General features: G+C 44.8%; 1 protein-coding gene across 1 annotated transcript in view; it reads right to left on the minus strand.

Annotated features, from left to right (window-relative positions):
• Positions 1-19,257, minus strand: part of LOC106592269 (voltage-dependent calcium channel subunit alpha-2/delta-4) — a 208,379-nt gene extending 189,122 nt beyond the window's left edge. Inside the window, exons 1-4 of the mRNA XM_082977228.1 lie at positions 16,852-19,257; positions 12,694-12,775; positions 5,758-5,934; positions 3,017-3,179 (exon numbers count right to left, since the gene is read on the minus strand). Of these exons, the coding sequence (XP_082833354.1) occupies positions 3,017-3,179; positions 5,758-5,934; positions 12,694-12,775; positions 16,852-17,030 (601 nt within the window). The 5' untranslated portion in view covers positions 17,031-19,257. The remainder of the gene's footprint in view (positions 1-3,016; positions 3,180-5,757; positions 5,935-12,693; positions 12,776-16,851) is intronic.
• Positions 19,258-22,691: the final 3,434 nt, after the last annotated feature.

Consider the following 22,691-nt stretch of genomic DNA (forward strand, 5'->3'; position numbering starts at 1 on the left):
AGTTAACCACCTAACCAAGGAACTCAATTTAACCTTGCGCAATACCCTAAACACAGTTGCACCCCTAAAAATTAAAAACATTTGTCATAAGAAACTAGCTCCCTGGTATACAGAAAATACACGAGCTCTGAAGCAAGCTTCCAGAAAATTGGAACGGAAATGGCGCCACACCAAACTGTAAGTCTTCCGACTAGATTGGAAAGACAGTACCGTGCAGTATCGAAGAGCCCTCACTGCTGCTCGATCATCCTATTTTTCCAACTTAATTGAGGAAAATAAGAACAATCCGAAATTTATTTTTGATACTGTCGCAAAGTTAACTAAAAAGCAGCATTCCCCAGGAGAGGATGGCTCTCACTTCAGCAGTGATGAATTCATGAACTTCTTTGAGGAAAAGATCATGATCATTAGAAAGCAAATTACGGACTCCTCTTTAAATCTGCGTATTCCTCCAAAGCTCCGTTGTCCTGAGTCTGCACAACCCTGCCAGGACCTAGGATCAAGGGAGACACTAAAGTGTTTTAGTACTATATCTCTTGACACAATGATGAAAATAATCATGGCCTCTAAACCTTCAAGCTGCATACTGGACCCTATTCCAACTAAACTACTGAAAGAGCTGCTTTCTGTGCTTGGCCCTCCTATGTTGAACATAATAAACGGCTCTCTATCCACCGGATGTGTACTAAACTCACTAAAAGTGGCAGTAATAAAGCCTCTCTTGAAAAAGCCAAATCTTGACACAGAAATTATAAAAAAACTATCGGCCTATATCGAATCTTCCATTCCTCAAAAAAAAAATGAAAAATCTGTTGCGCAGCAACTCACTGCCTTCCTGAAGACAAACAATGTACACGAAACGCTTCAGTCTGGTTTTAGACCCCATCATAGCACTGAGACTGCACTTGTGAAGGTGGTAAATGACCTTTTAATGACGTCAGACCGAGGTTCTGCGTCTGTCCTCGTGCTCCTAGATCTTAGTGCTGCTTTTGATACCATCGATCACCACATTCTTTTGGAGAGATTGGAAACCCAAATTGGTCTACATGGACAAGTTCTGGCCTGGTTTAGGTCTTATCTGTCGGAAAGATATCAGTTTGTCTCTGTGAATGGTTTGTCCTCTGACAAATCAACTGTAAATTTTGGTGTTCCTCAAGGTTCCGTTTTAGGACCACTATTGTTTTCACTATATATTTTACCTCTTGGAGATGTCATTCGAAAACATAATGTTAAATTTCACTGCTATGCGGATGACACACAGCTGTACATTTCAATGAAACATGGTGAAGCCCCAAAATTGCCCTCGCTAGAAGCCTGTGTCTCAGACATAAAGAAGTGGATGGCTGCAAACTTTCTACTCTTAAACTCGGACAAAACAGAGATGCTTGTTCTAGGTCCCAAGAAACAAAGAGATCTTCTGTTGAATCTGACAATTAATCTGGATGGTTGTACAGTCGTCTCAAATAAAACTGTGAAGGACCTCGGTGTTACTCTGGACCCTGATCTCTCTTTTGAAGAACATATCAAGACTGTTTCAAGGACAGCTTTTTTCCATCTACGAAACATTGCAAAAAACAGAAACTTTCTGTCCAAAAATGATGCAGAAAAATCAATCCATGCCTTTGTTACTTCTAGGTTGGACTACTGCAATGCTCTACTTTCCTGCTACCCGGATAAAGCACTAAATAAACTTCAGTTAGTGCTAAACACGGCTGCTAGAATCCTGACTAGAACCAAACATTTTTATCATATTACTCCAGTGCTAGCCTCCCTACACTGGCTTCCTGTTAAGGCAAGGGCTGATTTCAAGGTTTTACTGCTAACCTACAAAGCATTACATGGGCTTGCTCCTACCTATCTTTCCGATTTGGTCCTGCCGTACATACCTACACGTACGCTACGGTCACAAGACGCGGGCCTCCTAATTGTTCCTAGAATTTCTAAGCAAACAGCTGCAGGCAGGGCTTTCTCCTATAGAGCTCCATTTTTATGGAATAGTCTGCCTACCCATGTGAGAGACGCAGACTCAGTCTCAACCTTTAAGTCTTTACTGAAGACATATCTCTTCAGTAGGTCCTATGATTAAGTGTAGTCTGGCCCAGGGGTGTGAAGGTGAACGGAAAGGCTGGAGCAACGAACCGCCCTTGCTGTCTCTGCCTGGCCGGTTTCCCCTCTTTCCACTGGGATTTTCTCTAGAGACAGCAGGAGCGGTAGAGATACTCTCAAAGATCGGCTATGAAAAAGCCAACTGACACTTACTCTTGTGTTACTGACTTGTTGCACCCTCGACAACTACTATGATTATTATTATTTGACAATGCTGGTCATTTATGAACATTTGAACATAATCTCCACCCGGCACAGCCAGAAGAGGACTGGCCACCCCTCATAGCCTGGTTCCTCTCTAGGTTTCTTCCTAGGTTTTGGCCTTTCTAGGGAGTTTTTCCTAGCCACCGTGCTTCTACACCTGCATTGCTTGCTGTTTGGGGTTTTAGGCTGTGTTTCTGTACAGCACTTTGTGATATCAGCTGATGTAAGAAGGGCTATATAAATAAATGTGATTTGATTTGATTTTCCTAAGCAGCTAAAGACAGGGAGCTAACCCAACCCTGTCTGGATAATGTTGAGAGACCATGGCATTGTCCTAAGCAGCTAAAGACAGGGAGCTAACCCAACCCTGTCTGGATAATGTTGAGAGACCATGGCATTGTCCTAAACAGCTAAAGACAGGGAGCTAACCCAACCCTGTCTGGATAATGTTGAGAGACCATGGCATTGTCCTAAACAGCTAAAGACAGGGAGCTAACCCAACCCTGTCTGGGTAATGTTGAGAGACCATGGCATTGTCCTAAGCAGCTAAAGACAGGGAGCTAACCCAACCCTGTCTGGATAATGTTGAGAGACCACGGCATTGTCCTAAACAGCTAAAGACAGGGAGCTAACCCAACCCTGTCTGGATAATGTTGAGAGACCATGGCATTGTCCTAAGCAGCTAAATGAACCACCGCTAGCTGACCTTTGTTGTAAACGTTGGTGGGAACCTGTATGTCGCTCTGCAGAGTGTTGACCTGGAGCTTGTTGAAGTGTTCATTCTCTTCCAGAGGAAACTCTCCTCCCAGCTCGATAGGGTTTCCATCTTTATCCACTGAGTTGATCAGCATAGAGTTATAGTAGTCAAACTGATGAGGAGAGAGAAATCACAGAGTTACTGTAGTCAAACTGATGAGGAGAGAGAAATCACAGAGTTACTGTAGTCAAACTGATGAGGAGAGAGAAATCACAGAGTTATAGTAGTCAAACTGATGAGGAGAGAGAAATCACAGAGTTACTGTAGTCAAACTGATGAGGAGGGAGAAATCACAGAGTTACTGTAGTCAAACTACAACAGAGATCATAGGAAAAGGTAAGTTCAAACTACAACAGAGATCATAGGAAAAGATAAGGTCAAACTACAACAGAGATCATAGGAAATGATAAGGTCAAACTCCAACAGAGATCATAGGAAAAGATAAGGTCAAACTCCAACAGAGATCATAGGAAAAGATAAGGTCAAACTGCAACAGAGATCATAGGAAAAGATAAGGTCAAACTCCAACAGAGATCATAGGAAAAGATAAGGTCAAACTACAACAGAGATCATAGGAAATGATAAGGTCAAACTCCAACAGAGATCATAGGAAAAGATAAGGTCAAACTGCAACAGAGATCATAGGAAAAGATAAGGTCAAACTGCAACAGAGATCATAGGAAAAGATAAGGTCAAACTGCAACAGAGATCATAGGAAAAGATAAGGTCAAACTGCAACAGAGATCATAGGAAAAGATAAGGTCAAACTGCAACAGAGATCATAGGAAAAGATAAGGTCAAACTGCAACAGAGATCATAGGAAAAGATAAGGTCAAACTGCAACAGAGATCATAGGAAAAGATAAGGTCAAACTGCAAAAGAGAGTGCACATCACAAAGGTCAATAGCTGCTGTACATTTCAAACCTTGAATATTTTGTACAGCTGTAATGATCTTGTTTTGTGTTTTATATGTATAATAATAAAGTTATATTTGTTACGTGTACTTTGCGTTCGGAAAGTATTCAGTACCCTTGACTTTTTACGTTACAGCCTTATTCTAAAATGTATTAAATAAATCAAATACCTCATCAATCTACACACAATATCCAAAAATTACAAAGTGAAAACAGATTTTAAGACATTTTTGCAAATGTATTAAATAGTATAAAGAAAAAGTATTCAGACCCTTTGCTATGAGCTCAGGTGCATCCTGTTTCCATTGATCATACTTGAGATGTTTCAACAACTTGATTGGACTCCACCTGTTGCAAATTCAATTGACTGGATATGATTTGGAAAGGCACACACCTATAAGGTCCCACAGTTGACAGTGCATGTCAGAGCAAAAACCAAGCCATGAGGTTGAAGGAATTGTCTGTAGAGCTCCAGGACAGGATTGTGTCAAGGCACAGATCGGGGGAAGGGTACCAAAACATTTCTGCAGCATTGAATATCCCAAAAACACAGTGGTCTCCATCATTGTTAAATGGAAAAAGTTTGGAACCACCAAGACTCTTCCTAGAGCTGGCCACCCGTCCAAACTGAGAATTCAGGGGAGAAGGGCCTTGGTCAGGGAGGTGACCAAGAACCTGATGGTCACTCTGACAGAGCTCTAGAGTTCCTCTGTGGAGATGGGAGAACCTTCCAGAAGGGCAACCATCTCTGCAGCACTCCACCAATCAGGCCTTTATGGTAGTGGCCAGATGGAAGCCCCTCCTCAGTAAAAGGCACATGACAGCCCACTTGGAGTTTTCCAAAAGGCACCTAAAGGACTCTCAGACCATGCGAAACAAAATTCTCTGGTCCGATGAAACCAAGATTGAACATGGTGGTGGCAGCATCATGCTGTGGGGATGTTTTTCAGCGGCAGGGACTGGTCGACTAGTCAGGATTGAGGGAAAGATGAACAGAGCAAAGTACAGAAAGATCCTTGATGAAAACCTGCTCCAGAGAGCTCAGGACCTTTGACTGGGACGAAGGTTGACCTTCCTACAGGACAACAACTCCAAGCACACAGCGAAGACAATGCAGGAGAAGCTTCGGTACAATTCTCTGAATGTCCTTGAGTGTCCCAGCCAGAGTCCGGACTTGAATCCAATCGAACATCTTTGGAGAGACCTGAAAATAGCTGCGCAGCAACACTCCCCATCCAACCTGACAGAGCTTGAAAGGATCTGCAGAGAAGAATGGGAGAAACTCCCCAAATACAGGTGTGTCAAGCTTGTAGCGACATACCCAAGAAGACTCAAGGCTGTAATTGCTGTCAAAGCTGCTTCAACAAAGTACTGAGTAAAGGGGCTGAATACTTATGTAAATGTAATATTTCATATTTTTTTTTTTTATACATGTCTAATGTTTAAAAACCTGTTTTTGCTTTGTCATTATGGGGTATTGTGATGTCATTATGGGGTATTGTGATGTCTTTATGGGGTATTGTGATGTCTTTATGGGGTATTGTGATGTCCTTATGGGCTATTGTGTGTAAATTGATGAGGGGGAAAAAAAAGGTAATCCATTTTAGAATAAGGCTGTAATGTAACATTATGTGGAAAAAGTCAAGAGGTCTTAATACTCCCTGAATGCACTGTACACCAACTCAGTCTGTGACGATCGGTTACTTTTGAACAACAGCCCTTAAAAAGTGTATTCGTAAGGAGGAACACAGTGGTGTGATTACACTGTGACTGACCTCTAAGGTAGCGTTGAATTCATGGTATAGATCAGCGTCCTCCGCTGCCTCCGCCAGTCTCTTGACAGACTTCATCTTCCTACCCAGCATGCCCTCCATCTCCTCAGCAAACTTCTTCACCAGTTCCTCTCCGTCCACCTCCTCCATCTTCACCGTGGGCTCAATGTCTTTGTATTTCTGGAGAGGAAAGGGTTAAATACCGTTAATAAACATGTTTAAGTAACCAACGGTCCCTGATATCATGTCCTGTTAACTGCACAGGTGAACTGTCAGATTTTATTATCTTTCAGGAATCAGGTGTTTTCAAGTCTGTAATTGAATCCACTTCCACAAGGGAGCTGTCATAAGAGACACATGTAACGTATTGTATGACAACAATCAGAGAAGAGTTAGATCTTGGTATTGGATTGGCTAGAGAACAAAGAGCTTATCTCTAAATAGAACCTTGACAAACCGCTATCTGACTCTGTTGTCCCAGCTGGTGACTATTCAACAGCTGTTGGTGGATTAAAGTCGTCTGTTAATCATCTCCTGTTGTTTTTACCACAGTCAGTCTTTGACAATGGTGTTAACCCTCTGCCCTCATCACCTCTCACATACCAACACATTAACTTAAACACACAAATACACTCAGTGGACAGTTTATTAGGTACAAAACCCCCGTTCACGAAAATGGTTCGCTCCTACAAGCAGTGTTGCTGTGGCTTGCTATATAAAGCAGGCAAACAGGCATCAAGGCATTCAGTTACTACTCGATTAAACGTTAGAATGGGCAAAACGAGTGACCTAAGGGACTTTGAGCGTGGTATGATCGTCGGTGCCAGGCGTGCTGGTTCCAGTATCTCAGAAATGACCAGGCTGATCCAGGAGTGAATAGTATCCCAGGCTGGATCACTGGATCAGAGGGAATAGAACCCCAGGCTGGATCACTGGATCAGAGGGAATAGAACCCCAGGCTGGATCACTGGATCAGAGGCAATAGAACCCCAGGCTGGATCACTGGGAATAGTACCCCAGGCTGGATCACTGGATCAGACGACAGGATGGAATAGTACCCCAGGCTGGATCACTGGATCAGAGGGAATAGAACCCCAGGCTGGATCACTGGATCAGAGGGCAGGAGGGAATAGTACCCCAGGCTGGATCACTGGATCAGAGGACAGGATGGAATAGTACTCCAGGCTGGATCACTGGATCAGAGGGAATAGAACCCCAGGCTGGATCACTGGATCAGAGGGCAGGAGGGAATAGAACCCCAGGCTGGATCACTGGATCAGAGGGAATAGAGCCCCAGGCTGGATCACTGGATCAGAGGGAATAGTACCCCAGGCTGGATCACTGGATCAGAGGGAATAGAACCCCTGGCTGGATCACTGGATCAGAGGGAATAGAACCCCAGGCTGGATCACTGGATCAGAGGACAGGAGGGAATAGAACCCCAGGCTGGATCCCTGGATCAGAGGGAATAGAACCCCAGGCTGGATCCCTGGATCAGAGGGAATAGAACCCCAGGCTGGATCCCTGGATCAGAGGGAATAGAACCCCAGGCTGGATCCCTGGATCAGAGGGAATAGAACCCCAGGCTGGATCCCTGGATCAGAGTGAATAGTACCCCAGGCTGTATCACTGGATCAGAGGGAATAGAACCCCAGGCTGGATCACTGGATCAGAGGGAATAGAACCCCCGGCTGGATCCCTGGATCAGAGGCAATAGAACCCCAGGCTGGATCACTGGATCAGAGGGAATAGAACCCCAGGCTGGATCACTGGATCAGAGGGAATAGAACCCCAGGCTGGATCCCTGGATCAGAGTGAATAGTACCCCAGGCTGTATCACTGGATCAGAGGGAATAGAACCCCAGGCTGGATCACTGGATCAGAGGGAATAGAACCCCCGGCTGGATCCCTGGATCAGAGGCAATAGAACCCCAGGCTGGATCACTGGATCAGAGGGAATAGAACCCCAGGCTGGATCACTGGATCAGAGGGAATAGAACCCCAGGCTGGATCACTGGATCAGAGGGCAGGAGGGAGATGACAAGGGGACACTCCTAGAAAGCTTCAGGCATTCAGCAAATCAAATCCAATTGTATTTGTCACATGCGCCGAATACAACAGGTGTAGACCTTACAGTGAAATGCTTACTTACAAGCCCTTAACCAAAAATGCAGTTTTAAGAAAATACAAAAAAAGTAAGAGATAAGAATAACAAATAATTGAAGAGCAGCAGTACATAACAATAGTGGGGCTATATACAGGGGGTACTGGTACAGAGTCAATGTGTCAATGTGCAGGGTCATGGGTGTCGAGGTAATTATGTACATGTAGGTAGAGTTATTAAAGTGGCTATGCATAGAAAATAACAGAGAGTAGCAGCAGCGTGGGGGGGGGGGCAGGCAATGCAAAAGTCTGGGTAGCCACTTGATTAGCTGTTCAGGAGTCTTATGGCTTGGGGGTAGAAGCTGTTTAGAAGCCTCTTGGACCTAGACTTGGTGCACCGGTACCGTTTGCCGTGCGGTAGCAGAGAGAACAGTCTATGACAAGGGTGGCTGGAGTCTGACAATTTTTCGAGCCTTCCTCTCTGACACCACCTGGTATAGAGGTCCTGGATGGCAGGAAGCTTGGCCCCAGTGATGTACTGGGCCGTACGCGATGTGGACGCCAAGGAACTTGAAGCTCTCAACCTGCTCCACTACAGCCCCGTCGATGAGAATGGGGGGCGTGCTCGGTCTTCCTTTTCCTGTAGGCAACAATCATCTCCTTTGTCTTGATCACGTCGAGGGAGAGGTTGTTGTCCTTGCACCACACGGTCAGGTCGCTGACCTCCTCCCTATAGTCCGTCTCATCATTGTCGGTGATCAGGCCTACCACTGTTGTGTCATCAGCAAACTTAATGATGGTGTTGGAGTCGTGCCTGAATATACAGTCATGAGTGAACAGGGAGTACAGGAGGGGACTGAGGACGCACCCCTGAGGGGCCCCGTGTTGAGGATCAGTGTGGTTGATGTGTTGTTACCTACCCTTACCACCTGGGGGCGGCCCATCAGGAAGTCCAGGATCCAGTTGCAGAGGGAGGTGTTTAGTCCCAGGGTCCTTAGCTTAGTGATGAGCTTTGAGGGCACTATGGTGTTGAACGCTGAGCTGTAGTCAATGAACAGCATTCTCACATAGGTGTTCCTTTTGTCCAGGTGAGAAAGGGCAGTGTGGAGTGCAATAGAGATTGCATCATCCGTCGATCTGTTAGTGTGGTATGCAAATTGGAGTGGGTCTAGGGTTTCTGGGATAATGGTGTTGATGTGAGCCATGACCAGCCTTTCAAAGCATTTCATGGCTACAGACATGAGTGCTACGGGGCGGTAGTCATTTAGGCAGGTTACCTTAGTGTTCTTGGGCATAGGGACTATGGTGGTCTGCTTGAAACATGTTGATATTACAGACTCAGACAGGGAGAGGTTGAAAATGTCAGTGAAGATACCTGCCAGTTGGTCAGCGCATGCTCGGAGTACACGTCCTGGTAATCCGTCTGGCCCAGCAGCCTTGTGAATGTTGACCTGATTTAAGGTCTTACTCACATCGGCTGCGGAGATCGTGATCATACAGTCGTCCGGAACAGCTGATGCTCTCATGCACGTTTCTGTGTTACTTGCCTCGAAGCGAGCATAGAAGTTATTTTGCTTGTCTGGTAGGCTCGTGTCACTGGCGGCTCTGCTTCCCTTTGTAGTTTGTAATTGTTTGCAAGCCCTGCCACATCGGACGAGCGTCGGAGCCGGTGTAGTAAAATTCGATCTTAGTCCTGTATTGATGCTTTGACCGTTTGATGGTTCGTCGGAAGGCATAGTGGGATTTCTTAGAAGCTTCTGGGTTACAGTCCCGCTCCTTGAAAGCGGCACCTCTACCCTTTAGCTCAGTGCGAATGTTGCCTGTAATCCATGGATTCTGGTTGGGGTATGTACGTACAGTCACTGTGGGGACGACGTCCTCGATGCACTTATTGATAGAGCCGGTGACTGATGTGGTGTACTCCTTAATACCATGGGAAGAATAGTATAAAGCTAAGACAGGCCTTAAGGCTTCAGCAGGTGAGTGTGGAGGAAGTAGCGGAAATTGTACCGTCTATTGATTGTAGAAGAGTTCCATTCCAAAGTAACCAGGAAGGAAAAACACATAGAAACCTTCCAGACAACGATAAAACGTCCCAGTGTGTCCCATGTTATCTTAACCTGTCTTGTACAAACACCATAAACATAAATGCAGCCTCTTTATGGTCAAAAGAGGGCATCATAGAAGCAGTGGCTGAGTGAGCAGCACAGATTCCCCCCCCCCCCGGGCAACGGAAATGAAAAGCAAACGTTGCTTCCCAAGCAACCAACCACCCAACCAATCAATAAACACAACCCCAATCAGTAATCAATCAGCTAACTATCAGGTGAAGTCATGTGTGAAGATGCAGCCGTCTTTACCATGAATAATGAGTTTAGTATTGATCTGTTTATGATGATGATGATGATGTTTATGATGAAGATTAAGTGAATGTTTTAACTTGTAATTTTCACAGTGATCTTTTCCAAAGCTAATGAGAATAACATATACTGTATGTACGATGTGGTGTATGAGAAATCTACTCATTACCAAGCTCAAACAAGCTGCATATTATGGTATTATGGTGTATTATGGTGTATTATGGTATATTATGGTGTATTATGGTGTATTATGGTGTATTATGGTATTATGGTGTATTATGGTGTATTATGGTGTATTATGGTGTATTATGGTATTATGGTGTATTATGGTGTATTATGGTGTATTATGGTATATTATGGTGTATTATGGTGTATTATGGTATATTATGGTGTATTATGGTGTATTATGGTATATTATGGTGTATTATGGTATATTATGGTGTATTATGGTATATTATGGTGTATTATGGTGTTGCGCTCTTATGGGTTCTAAGAAATTAGCTATGCAGCTAAAATCTGGTATAATATGTTTTGTACATGAACCCTGTCAAATAAACAAATACAAACACACAGACTGTGGCAGGAAAGATAGAGCGGGGTGGAGGAGCCAGGAAAGGTAGAGCGGGGTGGAGGAGCCAGGAAAGGTAGAGCGGGGTGGAGGAGCCAGGAAAGGTAGAGCGGGGTGGAGGAGCCAGGAAAGGTAGAGCGGGGTGGAGGAGCCAGGAAAGGTAGAGCGGGGTGGAGGAGCCAGGAAAGGTAGAGCGGGGTGGAGGAGCCAGGAAAGAGGAAACCTAAGTCTATTAAAGCACGAGAGCCTTTCCCGTCTGTCACTAAAATACTCTTATGATTGTATGTGCTGTTCTCTGACTCTATGGATGGGAATTGTGTTCCTATCAAACTAAGCTGTCAGCCAGGTCGTCCAGGGTTAATCCAGGAGGTTGGTCCCACACGGCACCCTACTCCCTATGCAGTGCACTACTTTTGACCAGAACTCCATGGGCCCCGGTCAAAAGTAGTGCACTTCATTGGGAATAGGGTGCCATTTGGGACACAGAACCGGACTTTATTCTGTCCCCAAATGACAAATATAGACATAGAAACTGCAGATAGACAGAGCCGCAGGCATGCACACACACACACGCATACACACAGACAGACCTGGAAAGAAGGGAAGGAAGAAAAGGCAAAAAACAAACATCCTATATTTTATAAGCTCTGACAGAGCAGCCTACTGTCAACACAACCACAGTGACTTTATAAATGCTGACAGAGCAGCCTACTGTCAACACAACCACAGTGACTTTATAAACGCTGACTGAGGAGCCTACTGTCAACACAACCACAGTGACTTTATAAGTCACATTATATCCCCCAGTATAATGTTAATAAATCACATTATATCCCCCAGTATAATGTTAATAAGACACATTATATTCCCCAGTATAATGCTAATAAGACATTATATTCCCCAGTATAATGCTAATAAGACATTATATTCCCCAGTATAATGCAAATAAGACATTATATTCCCCAGTATAATGCTAATAAGACATTATATTCCCCAGTATAATGCTAATAAGACATTATATTCCCCAGTATAATGCTAATAAGACATTATATTCCCCAGTATAATGCTAATAAGACATTATATTCCCCAGTATAATGCTAATAAGACATTATATTCCCCAGTATAATGCTAATAAGACACATTATATTCCCCAGTATAATGCTAATAAGACATTATATTCCCCAGTATAATGCTAATAAGACACATTATATTCCCCAGTATAATGTTAATAAGACATTATATTCCCCAGTATAATGCTAATAAGACATTATATTCCCCAGTATAATGCTAATAAGACATTATATTCCCCAGTATAATGCAAATAAGACATTATATTCCCCAGTATAATGCTAATAAGACATTATATTCCCCAGTATAATGTTAATAAGACACATGATATTCCCCAGTATAATGCTAATAAGACACATGATATTCCCCAGTATAATGCTAATAAGACATTATATTCCCCAGTATAATGTTAATAAGACACATTATATTCCCCAGTATAATGCTAATAAGACATTATATTCCCCAGTATAATGCTAATAAGACATTATATTCCCCAGGTGTGTGTGTGAGAGTGAGTGAGTGAGTGAGTTAGGCCAGACAGATGTTGTCAGGTCCTGCTGGGTAGTCTTCAGGGTCGCTAGGGAACAGAGAGCATGTGCTAATTACTGAGAAGTGCTGGGACTCACACCTAGGATGGTAATTAGGCCAACACACACACACACACACACACACACACACACACACACACACACACACACACACACACACACACACACACACACACACACACACACACACACACACACACACACACACACACACACACACACACACACACACACACACACTGTTCCCCCCCACTCATCCATCTCTAAATCAGAGGTGGTTTCTGCTCGTTACCTTTTGAAGTAGAAGAGCCCCAGAGTATTTTGTTGAAAGAGAAATGATTTGTTTTCCATAGGAGACGGCCCATTGCTGAACCCTGAAAAACAGAAAGGAAATACAGGAAATTACTGTAAGCTTTGTAAAAACCCAAATACAATTGGCCCAATAGAAGAGCTCGGTTTACTGTCAATTTATTCTAGTAGTCCATGGCAACAGCACCTGCCTGGTTCTTCAGAATGAATTTATTCAAAACACAGCTAGTCTCCTCTCTAGGTTCCTTCCTAGGTTCCTGCATTTTAGGGAGTTTTTCCTAGCCTCTGTATGGCTCTTCGGGGTTTAGTCTGGGTCTCTGGAAACAAACTGCTGATGAAACAAAAGGGCTTAATAGAAGACATTTGATTGATGAATTGAGCTAATCTCTGATTCATGGCATTGGGTCCTAGACATGTCCTAATGAGTTCACAATACCACATGTTATATTAGTTACTTAACTGTACTGGAGCCTATTTTCAGAAGGTCAATGTTCTGGTATACTTAGAACAGATGGTTCTTGAAAATGAATTTATTTTCATTAGAGTTGTGGGGCCATAATGTACTTTATTTGTGTGTGGATGTGTGTGTGTGTGTGTGTGTGTGTGTGTGTGTGTGTGTGTGTGCGTGCGTGCGTGCGTGCGTGCGTGCGTGTTACTAAACCACCAGCGGGGACTGGGGTTAGAGAGGTGAGCTGGGGAACAGATGGGGGTTAGAGAGGTGAGCTGGGGGACAGATGGGGGTTAGAGAGGTGAGCTGGGGAACAGATGGGGGTTAGAGAGGTGAGCTGGGGAACAGATGGGGGTTAGAGAGGTGAGCTGGGGAACAGATGGGGGTTAGAGAGGTGAGCTGGGGAACAGATGGGGGTTAGAGAGGTGAGCTGGGGAACAGATGGGGGTTAGAGAGGTGAGCTGGGGAACAGATGGGGGTTAGAGAGGTGAGCTGGGGAACAGATGGGGGTTAGAGAGGTGAGCTGGGGAACAGATGGGGGTTAGAGAGGTGAGCTGGGGAACAGATGGGGGTTAGAGAGGTGAGCTGGGGAACAGATGGGGGTTAGAGAGGTGAGCTGGGGAACAGATGGGGGTTAGAGAGGTGAGCTGGGGAACAGATGGGGGTTAGAGAGGTGAGCTGGGGAACAGATGGGGGTTAGAGAGGTGAGCTGGGGAACAGATGGGGGTTAGAGAGGTGAGCTGGGGAACAGATGGGGGTTAGAGAGGTGAGCTGGGGAACAGATGGGGGTTAGAGAGGTGAGCTGGGGGAACAGATGGGGGTTAGAGAGGTGAGCTGGGGAACAGATGGGGGTTAGAGAGGTGAGCTGGGGAACAGATGGGGGTTAGAGAGGTGAGCTGGGGAACAGATGGGGGTTAGAGAGGTGAGCTGGGGAACAGATGGGGGTTAGAGAGGTGAGCTGGGGAACAGATGGGGGTTAGAGAGGTGAGCTGGGGAACAGATGGGGGTTAGAGAGGTGAGCTGGGGGACAGATGGGGGTTAGAGAGGTGAGCTGGGGAACAGATGGGGGTTAGAGAGGTGAGCTGGGGAACAGATGGGGGTTAGAGAGGTGAGCTGGGGGACAGATGGGGGTTAGAGAGGTGAGCTGGGGAACAGATGGGGGTTAGAGAGGTGAGCTGGGGAACAGATGGGGGTTAGAGAGGTGAGCTGGGGAACAGATGGGGGTTAGAGAGGTGAGCTGGGGAACAGATGGGGGTTAGAGAGGTGAGCTGGGGGAACAGATGGGGGTTAGAGAGGTGAGCTGGGGAACAGATGGGGGTTAGAGAGGTGAGCTGGGGGACAGATGGGGGTTAGAGAGGTGAGCTGGGGGACAGATGGGGGTTAGAGAGGTGAGCTGGGGGACAGATGGGGGTTAGAGAGGTGAGCTGGGGAACAGATGGGGGTTAGAGAGGTGAGCTGGGGAACAGATGGGGGTTAGAGAGGTGAGCTGGGGAACAGATGGGGGTAGAGAGGTGAGCTGGGGAACAGATGGGGGTTAGAGAGGTGAGCTGGGGAACAGATGGGGGTTAGAGAGGTGAGCTGGGGAACAGATGACTCAACACAGCCAGAGGAGCAGAGGAAGCAGCTAGCGTACAAGAGGTTATTATAATAACCTACAATATAGTGGGCTACAGTGTCGCTATCTATATCTTTGGTAAGAGCATCCAGGAAGCCCCACTGGAGGGCTATTATGCTACATGCTAACACAGGGGCGCTACTATGCTGCATGCTACAGAGCTAATATGCTATGCTAATGCTGGAGAGTTAATATGGTACATGCTAACAATGAAAAGATACTATGCTACATGCTAAAAGTCTATGATGCTAACGCTATAGAGCTAATATGCTAAATGCTTACACTGGGAAGCTAAGCGTATATGCACTGTCATTCAGCCTTTGCCTTAAACCCATACAGGCCAGGCCTCCGAGAACCCAATCCTTCCTGACCCCCTGGACAGTGGAGGACAGATAAAAGGACAATCACAGCTGCTGCTCAAGCACTTAGTACAGACACTGAGCCTTGTTTCAAGTCCTGGACAAATGGTTAGCTTAGCTAGTAGGTACACATTGTAAATGAAATGAGTCAGTATATAACCCTACAACCGTGGTATTTTAGGGATGATGGTATTGATGACAGGTTGACCATAATATGGGGGGAGATCATAATACACATTCATTTCAGAGGAGACAGATTTGTTTTACTGATAGTGTATAAGGAAACACATTTCCAGATAAATTCATGGTGACGTTGTAGGTCCAGTCACAGAAAGCTGGCTAACACACTTGGTGAGAGGATATGAGAATACAGTTCTGAGGGCCTCCCAACATGAACACAATCAGAGGAGCTCTCTAAGACAAGGGTTTCCCACCACTGATGTGACTCTGACTCAGTTCTTAGTTCTTTGTCTTAGTTCTGTCTCTCTCTCTATCTGTCTCTGTCTCTCTGTCTCAGTATCTGTCTCTTTCGCTGTCTCGCTGTCCCAGTATCTGTCTCTCTGTCTCAGTATCTCTGTCTCTCTAGCTCTCTCTCTCTGTCTCTCTGTCTCAGTATCTCTGTCTCTCTGTCTCTGTCTCTCTAGCTATTTCTCTCTGTCTCAGTATCTGTCTCTCTGTCTCAGTATCTGTCTCTTTCTCTGTCTCTCTGTCTCTGTCTCTCTAGCTCTCTCTCTGTCTCCTAGCTCTCTCTCTCTCTGTCTCTGTAGCTATTTCTCTCTGTCTCAGTATCTCTGTCTCTGTCTCTGTCTCTCTAGCTCTCTCTCTCTGTCTCTCTAGCTCTCTCTCTCTGTCTCAGTATCTGTCTCTCTAGCTATTTCTCTCTGTCTCAGTATCTGTCTCTCTGTCTCAGTATCTGTCTCTTTCTCTGTCTCTCTGTCTCTCTCTCTGTCTCTGTCTCTCTAGCTCTCTCTCTCTCTGTCTCCTAGCTATCTCTCTCTCTGTCTCTCTAGCTATCTCTCTCTCTAGCTATCTCTCTCTCTGTCTCTCTAGCTATCTCTCTCTGTATGTGTCTCTATCTATTGGAAGAGACTACTCTAGGTACATCTCTCTCTGTGTTGCAGGTATCCAGTTCAATGGTGAGTAGAGCCTTTACCTCAGCATCAGGACAGTGTGTCAATGAGGAGTCTCTTGGTCAGCACACAAACGCTACGTATAACATGAACTATAGATATACAGTACTATTCTACTGACAGTGTATAGGGGACAGTGATGGGTACAGTAACATGAACTATAGATATACAGTACTATTATACAGTACTATTCTACTGACAGTGTATAGGGGACAGTGATGGGTACAGTAACATGAACTATAGATATACAGTACTATTCTACTGACAGTGTATAGGGGACAGTGATGGGTACAGTAACATGAACTATAGATATACAGTACTATTCTACTGACAGTGTATAGGGGACAGTGATGGGTACAGTAACATGAACTATAGATATACAGTACTATTCTACTGACAGTGTATAGGGGACAGTGATGGGTACAGTAACATGAACTATAGATATACAGTACTATTCTACTGACAGTGTATAGGGGACAGTGATGGGTACAGTAACATGAACTATAGATATACAGTACTCTTCTACTAACAGTGCAAGAGGGGTGTGAGGTCCACATGTTTTGGGTGAGGCCATGATTAGGGTACTCACGTTTCTGGCGGTATCTTCATCTGAGCGTTGGCCGTGAAGCAGAGCCAGCTGGACCAGATAATCCACAGGGTGATGATCCATGTCATCCTGGCACCAACGCCAACGTTCCAACCGCCGGCGTTCCCACGACGCATCACTACGGCTGCTGACGACCCCACTGACGACCCCACTGACAGCATCTGTAGGGGTCGACCCACTGGGTTTTATCAGATGTACTGTATTCAGACAAACAACAACCCAACAGGAGTCTGTATGTTCCCTAGAGACTCAGGAAGTCAGGGAGAAGGAGGACCAGACAGTGTTGTCCAAGGACAGGGTTAAAGGAGGATCCCAGTTGGAACAGGAGTCTGTATGTTCCCTAGAGACTCAGGAAGTCAGGGAGAAGGAGGACCAGACAGTGTTGTCCAAGGACAGGGTTAAAGGAGGATCCCAGTTGGAACAGGAGTCTGTATGTTCCCTAGAGACTCAGGAAGTCAGGGAGAAGGAGGACCAGACAGTGTTGTCCAAGGACAGGGTTAAAGGAGGATCCCAGTTGGAACAGGAGTCTGTATGTTCCCTAGAGACTCAGGAAGTCAGGGAGAAGGAGGACCAGACAGTGTTGTCCAAGGACAGGGTTAAAGGAGGATCCCAGTTGGAACAGGAGTCTGTATGTTCCCTAGAGACTCAGGAAGTCAGGGAGAAGGAGGACCAGACAGTGTTGTCCAAGGACAGGGTTAAAGGAGGATCCCAGTTGGAACAGGAGTCTGTATGTTCCCTAGAGACTCAGGAAGTCAGGGAGAAGGAGGACCAGACAGTGTTGTCCAAGGACAGGGTTAAAGGAGGATCCCAGTTGGAACAGTTTGATCACGTTAGATTCAGCAGCTCCATGCTGCCCCAGTGATCCAGGGTTCTGGAAGGTTCTGACGAAGTCAAACACCACCCTGTACAAGCAACATGACTGCTTCTTTAGAAGAGGGTTAACATCCACACTACCAAGTGTACACTAGAGATAACACCCACACTACCAAGTGTACACTAGAGATAACATCCACACTACCAAGTGTACACTAGAGATAACACCCACACTACCAAGTGTACACTAGAGTTAACATCCACACTACCAAGTGTACACTAGAGATAACACCCACACTACCAAGTGTACACTAGAGATAACACCCACACTACCAAGTGTACACTAGAGATAACACCCACACTACCAAGTGTACACTAGAGATAACACCCACACTACCAAGTGTACACTAGAGATAACACCCACACTACCAAGTGTACACTAGAGTTAACATCCACACTACCAAGTGTACACTAGAGTTAACATCCACACTACCAAGTGTACACTAGAGATAACACCCACACTACCAAGTGTACACTAGAGTTAACATCCACACTACCAAGTGTACACTAGAGATAACACCCACACTACCAAGTGTACACTAGAGTTAACATCCACACTACCAAGTGTACACTAGAGATAACATCCACACTACCAAGTGTACACTAGAGATAACATCCACACTACCAAGTGTACACTAGAGATAACACCCATACTACCAAGTGTACACTAGAGATAACACCCACACTACCAAGTGTACACTAGAGATAACACGCACACTACCAAGTGTACACTAGAGATAACTCCCACACTACCAAGTGTACACTAGAGATAACACCCACACTACCAAGTGTACACTAGAGATAACACCCACACTACCAAGTGTACACTAGAGATAACACGCACACTACCAAGTGTACACTAGAGATAACATCCACACTACCAAGTGTACACTAGAGATAACACCCACACTACCAAGCTTATCTCGTTTGTGGTGCTGAGAGTTACTGCCCCAAAATCAACATTGTATACCACATCACTAGACCAGGCTCTTTCTCTCCAGCTTCTATTCATCCATTCATCAATCCACACCTCCGTCTGCTTCACTCCTCCATGCTGCTCCCTCCCTCGCTTCTCTACCTCTCCAATAAACACGTCCACAGGGAAAGAAGAGGAGAAACCAGAGGTGTTCAACTTCTTTCTTCAAATAAAAGAAAAACCCAAAGTCAAATCCAAGAAAAGTTCTGCCACCAAAGATCTTACTCCAGCGAACAAGAGACCATACTTCCTCCTCCAAAGAATAAACTTCCAAATGTCTCAGCTGTAACTACAGGAAACGCTGTCCCTAACAGCCTAACGTTGTAATCCTTCTCAGTAGGCTCTAAATGGGGTGTTAGAAAAGAGGCCCCTGGGTAGTCCGTGCTGAGGGACGAAGGGCGTAGGTTTAGGGCCGTGGCTCAAGGCTCAGGGAGAGAGAGAGAGAGGTTAGTAGCAGACAGGACCCTGCTGGCTGCTACAACCAGCCCTGCCACTGGAAGTTACTGTAGCAGCCAGCCAGCATATCTCTTCCCCACTTCCACTCCTTCCCCTCCAACAGTTTACATCATAATCTGCTTAGATTAAACTCTCTTCCTCCTCCCCCCCTCTACGGGTTTACAAAGGTTGTTGTAGTGGAGAGAGGGAGAGGTGGAGAGAGAGAGAGAGAGAGAGAGAGAGAGAGAGAGAGAGAGAGAGAGAGAGAGAGAGAGAGAGAGAGAGAGAGAGAGAGAGAGAGAGAGAGAGACATTTTTATTGTTTATTTCACTTTTGTTTATTATCTACTTCACTTGCTTTGGCAATGTTAACATATGTTTCCCATGCCAATAAAGCCCCTTGAATTGAATTTAAATTAATAGAGAGGGATAGTGGGTAGGCGTGGGGCAGGGGGGCCGAGGGTGGGGGCCGAGGGTGGGGGCCAAGGGGCCGGGGGGGTTGTTGTATCAAAGAGGATTATGGTGATTTCTGGAGACAGGCTTGTGTTGGACCAATCAGAGAAAGGGAAAGTAAAAGCTTCAGAAGCTTGGTTTTTAAACAGTGTGGAGAGACACCTAGTGGTGCCGTGACAACTCTGACTGACTCTGACAACAGCAGTCTGCACCACAGACTGTGCAACCGGACACGTAGGAGAGCAAAAATAAATCACATTGCATAGCGGTATATTCTCCCAAAAGGGTTTATTCTAAGGCTTAGTGTAGTTGGGATGTCCAATTCATAGAATTAGGAACGAGTAGTAATTATCAGGATCTCTATGGTTCTATTCTTCTATCCAGTACCTGGGACTTTCTGTCCAGTAAACTACTGGCCATTGTGCACATAGATGTCGTACCATAGCTGTGAGGCTAGGTTACAGATCATAGATGTCGTACCATAGATGTGAGGCTAGGTTACAGATCATAGATGTGAGGCTAGGTTACAGATCATAGATGTCGTACCAAAGATGTGAGGCTAGGTTACAGATCATAGATGTCGTACCATAGATGTGAGGCTAGGTTACAGATTATAGATGTCGTACCATAGATGTGAGGATAGGTTACAGATCATAGATGTCGTACCATAGATGTGAGGATAGGTTACAGATCATAGATGTCGTACCATAGATGTGAGGCTAGGTTACAGATTATAGATGTCGTACCATAGATGTGAGGCTAGGTTACAGATCATAGATGTCGTACCATAGATGTGAGGCTAGGTTACAGATCATAGATGTCGTACCATAGCTGTGAGGCTAGGTTACAGATCATAGATGTCGTACCATAGATGTGAGGCTAGGTTACAGATCATAGATGTCGTACCATAGATGTGAGGCTAGGTTACAGATCATAGATATCGTACCATAGATGTGAGGCTAGGTTACAGATCATAGATGTCATACCATAGATGTGAGGTTACAGATCATAGATGTCGTACCATAGATGTGAGACTAGGTTACAGATCATAGATGTGAGGCTAGGTTACAGATCATAGATGTCGTACCATAGATGTGAGGCTAGGTTACAGATCATAGATGTCGTACCATAGCTGTGAGGCTAGGTTACAGATCATAGATGTCGTACCATAGATGTGAGACTAGGTTACAGATCATAGATGTCGTACCATAGATGTGAGGCTAGGTTACAGATCATAGATGTCGTACCATAGATGTGAGGCTAGGTTACAGATCATAGATGTCGTACCATAGATGTGAGGCTAGGTTACAGATCATAGATGTCGTACCATAGATGTGAGGCTAGGTTACAGATCATAGATGTCGTACCATAGATGTGAGGTTACAGATCATAGATGTTGTACCATAGATGTGAGGCTAGGTTACAGATCATAGATGTCGTACCATAGATGTGAGGCTAGGTTACAGATTATAGATGTCGTACCATAGATGTGAGGATAGGTTACAGATCATAGATGTCGTACCATAGATGTGAGGATAGGTTACAGATCATAGATGTCGTACCATAGATGTGAGGCTAGGTTCCAGATTATAGATGTCGTACCATAGATGTGAGGCTAGGTTACAGATCATAGATGTCGTACCATAGATGTGAGGCTAGGTTACAGATCATAGATGTCGTACCATAGCTGTGAGGCTAGGTTACAGATCATAGATGTCGTAGCATAGATGTGAGGCTAGGTTACAGATCATAGATGTCGTACCATAGATGTGAGGCTAGGTTACAGATCATAGATATCGTACCATAGATGTGAGGCTAGGTTACAGATCATAGATGTCATACCATAGATGTGAGGTTACAGATCATAGATGTCGTACCATAGATGTGAGACTAGGTTACAGATCATAGATGTGAGGCTAGGTTACAGATCATAGATGTCGTACCATAGATGTGAGGCTAGGTTACAGATCATAGATGTCGTACCATAGCTGTGAGGCTAGGTTACAGATCATAGATGTCGTACCATAGATGTGAGACTAGGTTACAGATCATAGATGTCGTACCATAGATGTGAGGCTAGGTTACAGATCATAGATGTCGTACCATAGATGTGAGGCTAGGTTACAGATCATAGATGTCGTACCATAGATGTGAGGCTAGGTTACAGATCATAGATGTCGTACCATAGATGTGAGGCTAGGTTACAGATCATAGATGTCGTACCATAGATCTGAGGTTACAGATCATAGATGTTGTACCATAGATGTGAGGCTAGGTTACAGATCATAGATGTCGTACCATAGCTGTGAGGCTAGGTTACAGATCATAGATGTCGTACCATAGCTGTGAGGCTAGGTTACAGATCATAGATGTTGTACCATAGATGTGAGGCTAGGTTACAGATCATAGATGTCGTACCATAGATGTGAGGCTAGGTTACAGATCATAGATGTGAGGCTAGGTTACAGATCATAGATGTCGTACCATAGATGTGAGGCTAGGTTACAGATCATAGATGTCGTACCATAGATGTGAGGCTAGGTTACAGATCATAGATGTTGTACCATAGATGTGAGGCTAGGGTACAGATCATAGATGTCGTACCATAGATGTGAGGTTACAGATTATAGATGTCGTACCATAGATGTGAGGCTAGGTTACAGATCATAGATGTCGTACCATAGCTGTGAGACTAGGTTACAGATCATAGATGTCGTACCATAGATGTGAGAGTAGGTTACAGATCATAGATGTGTAATACATTCCAAGTATTACAGAAGCATGTATAATATCCCCACAAATATAGCTAAACACAGACAGATGACTGCTACAGTACCCTGGTACAGTACTATAATACTACTACTACACACTATTATGTATTATACTACTACACACAATGCATTACACACCACAATGTATTATACTACTACACACCACAGTGTATTACACACCACAATGTATTATACTACTGCACACCACAATGTATTATACTACTACACACCACAATGTATTATATTACTACACACCACAATGTATTATACTACTACACACCACAATGTATTATACTACTACACACCACAATGTAT

Source organism: Salmo salar, chromosome 07 (genome assembly GCF_965601325.2).
Source record: "Salmo salar chromosome 07, fSalSal1, whole genome shotgun sequence".
NCBI classification, from domain to species: domain Eukaryota; kingdom Metazoa; phylum Chordata; class Actinopteri; order Salmoniformes; family Salmonidae; genus Salmo; species Salmo salar.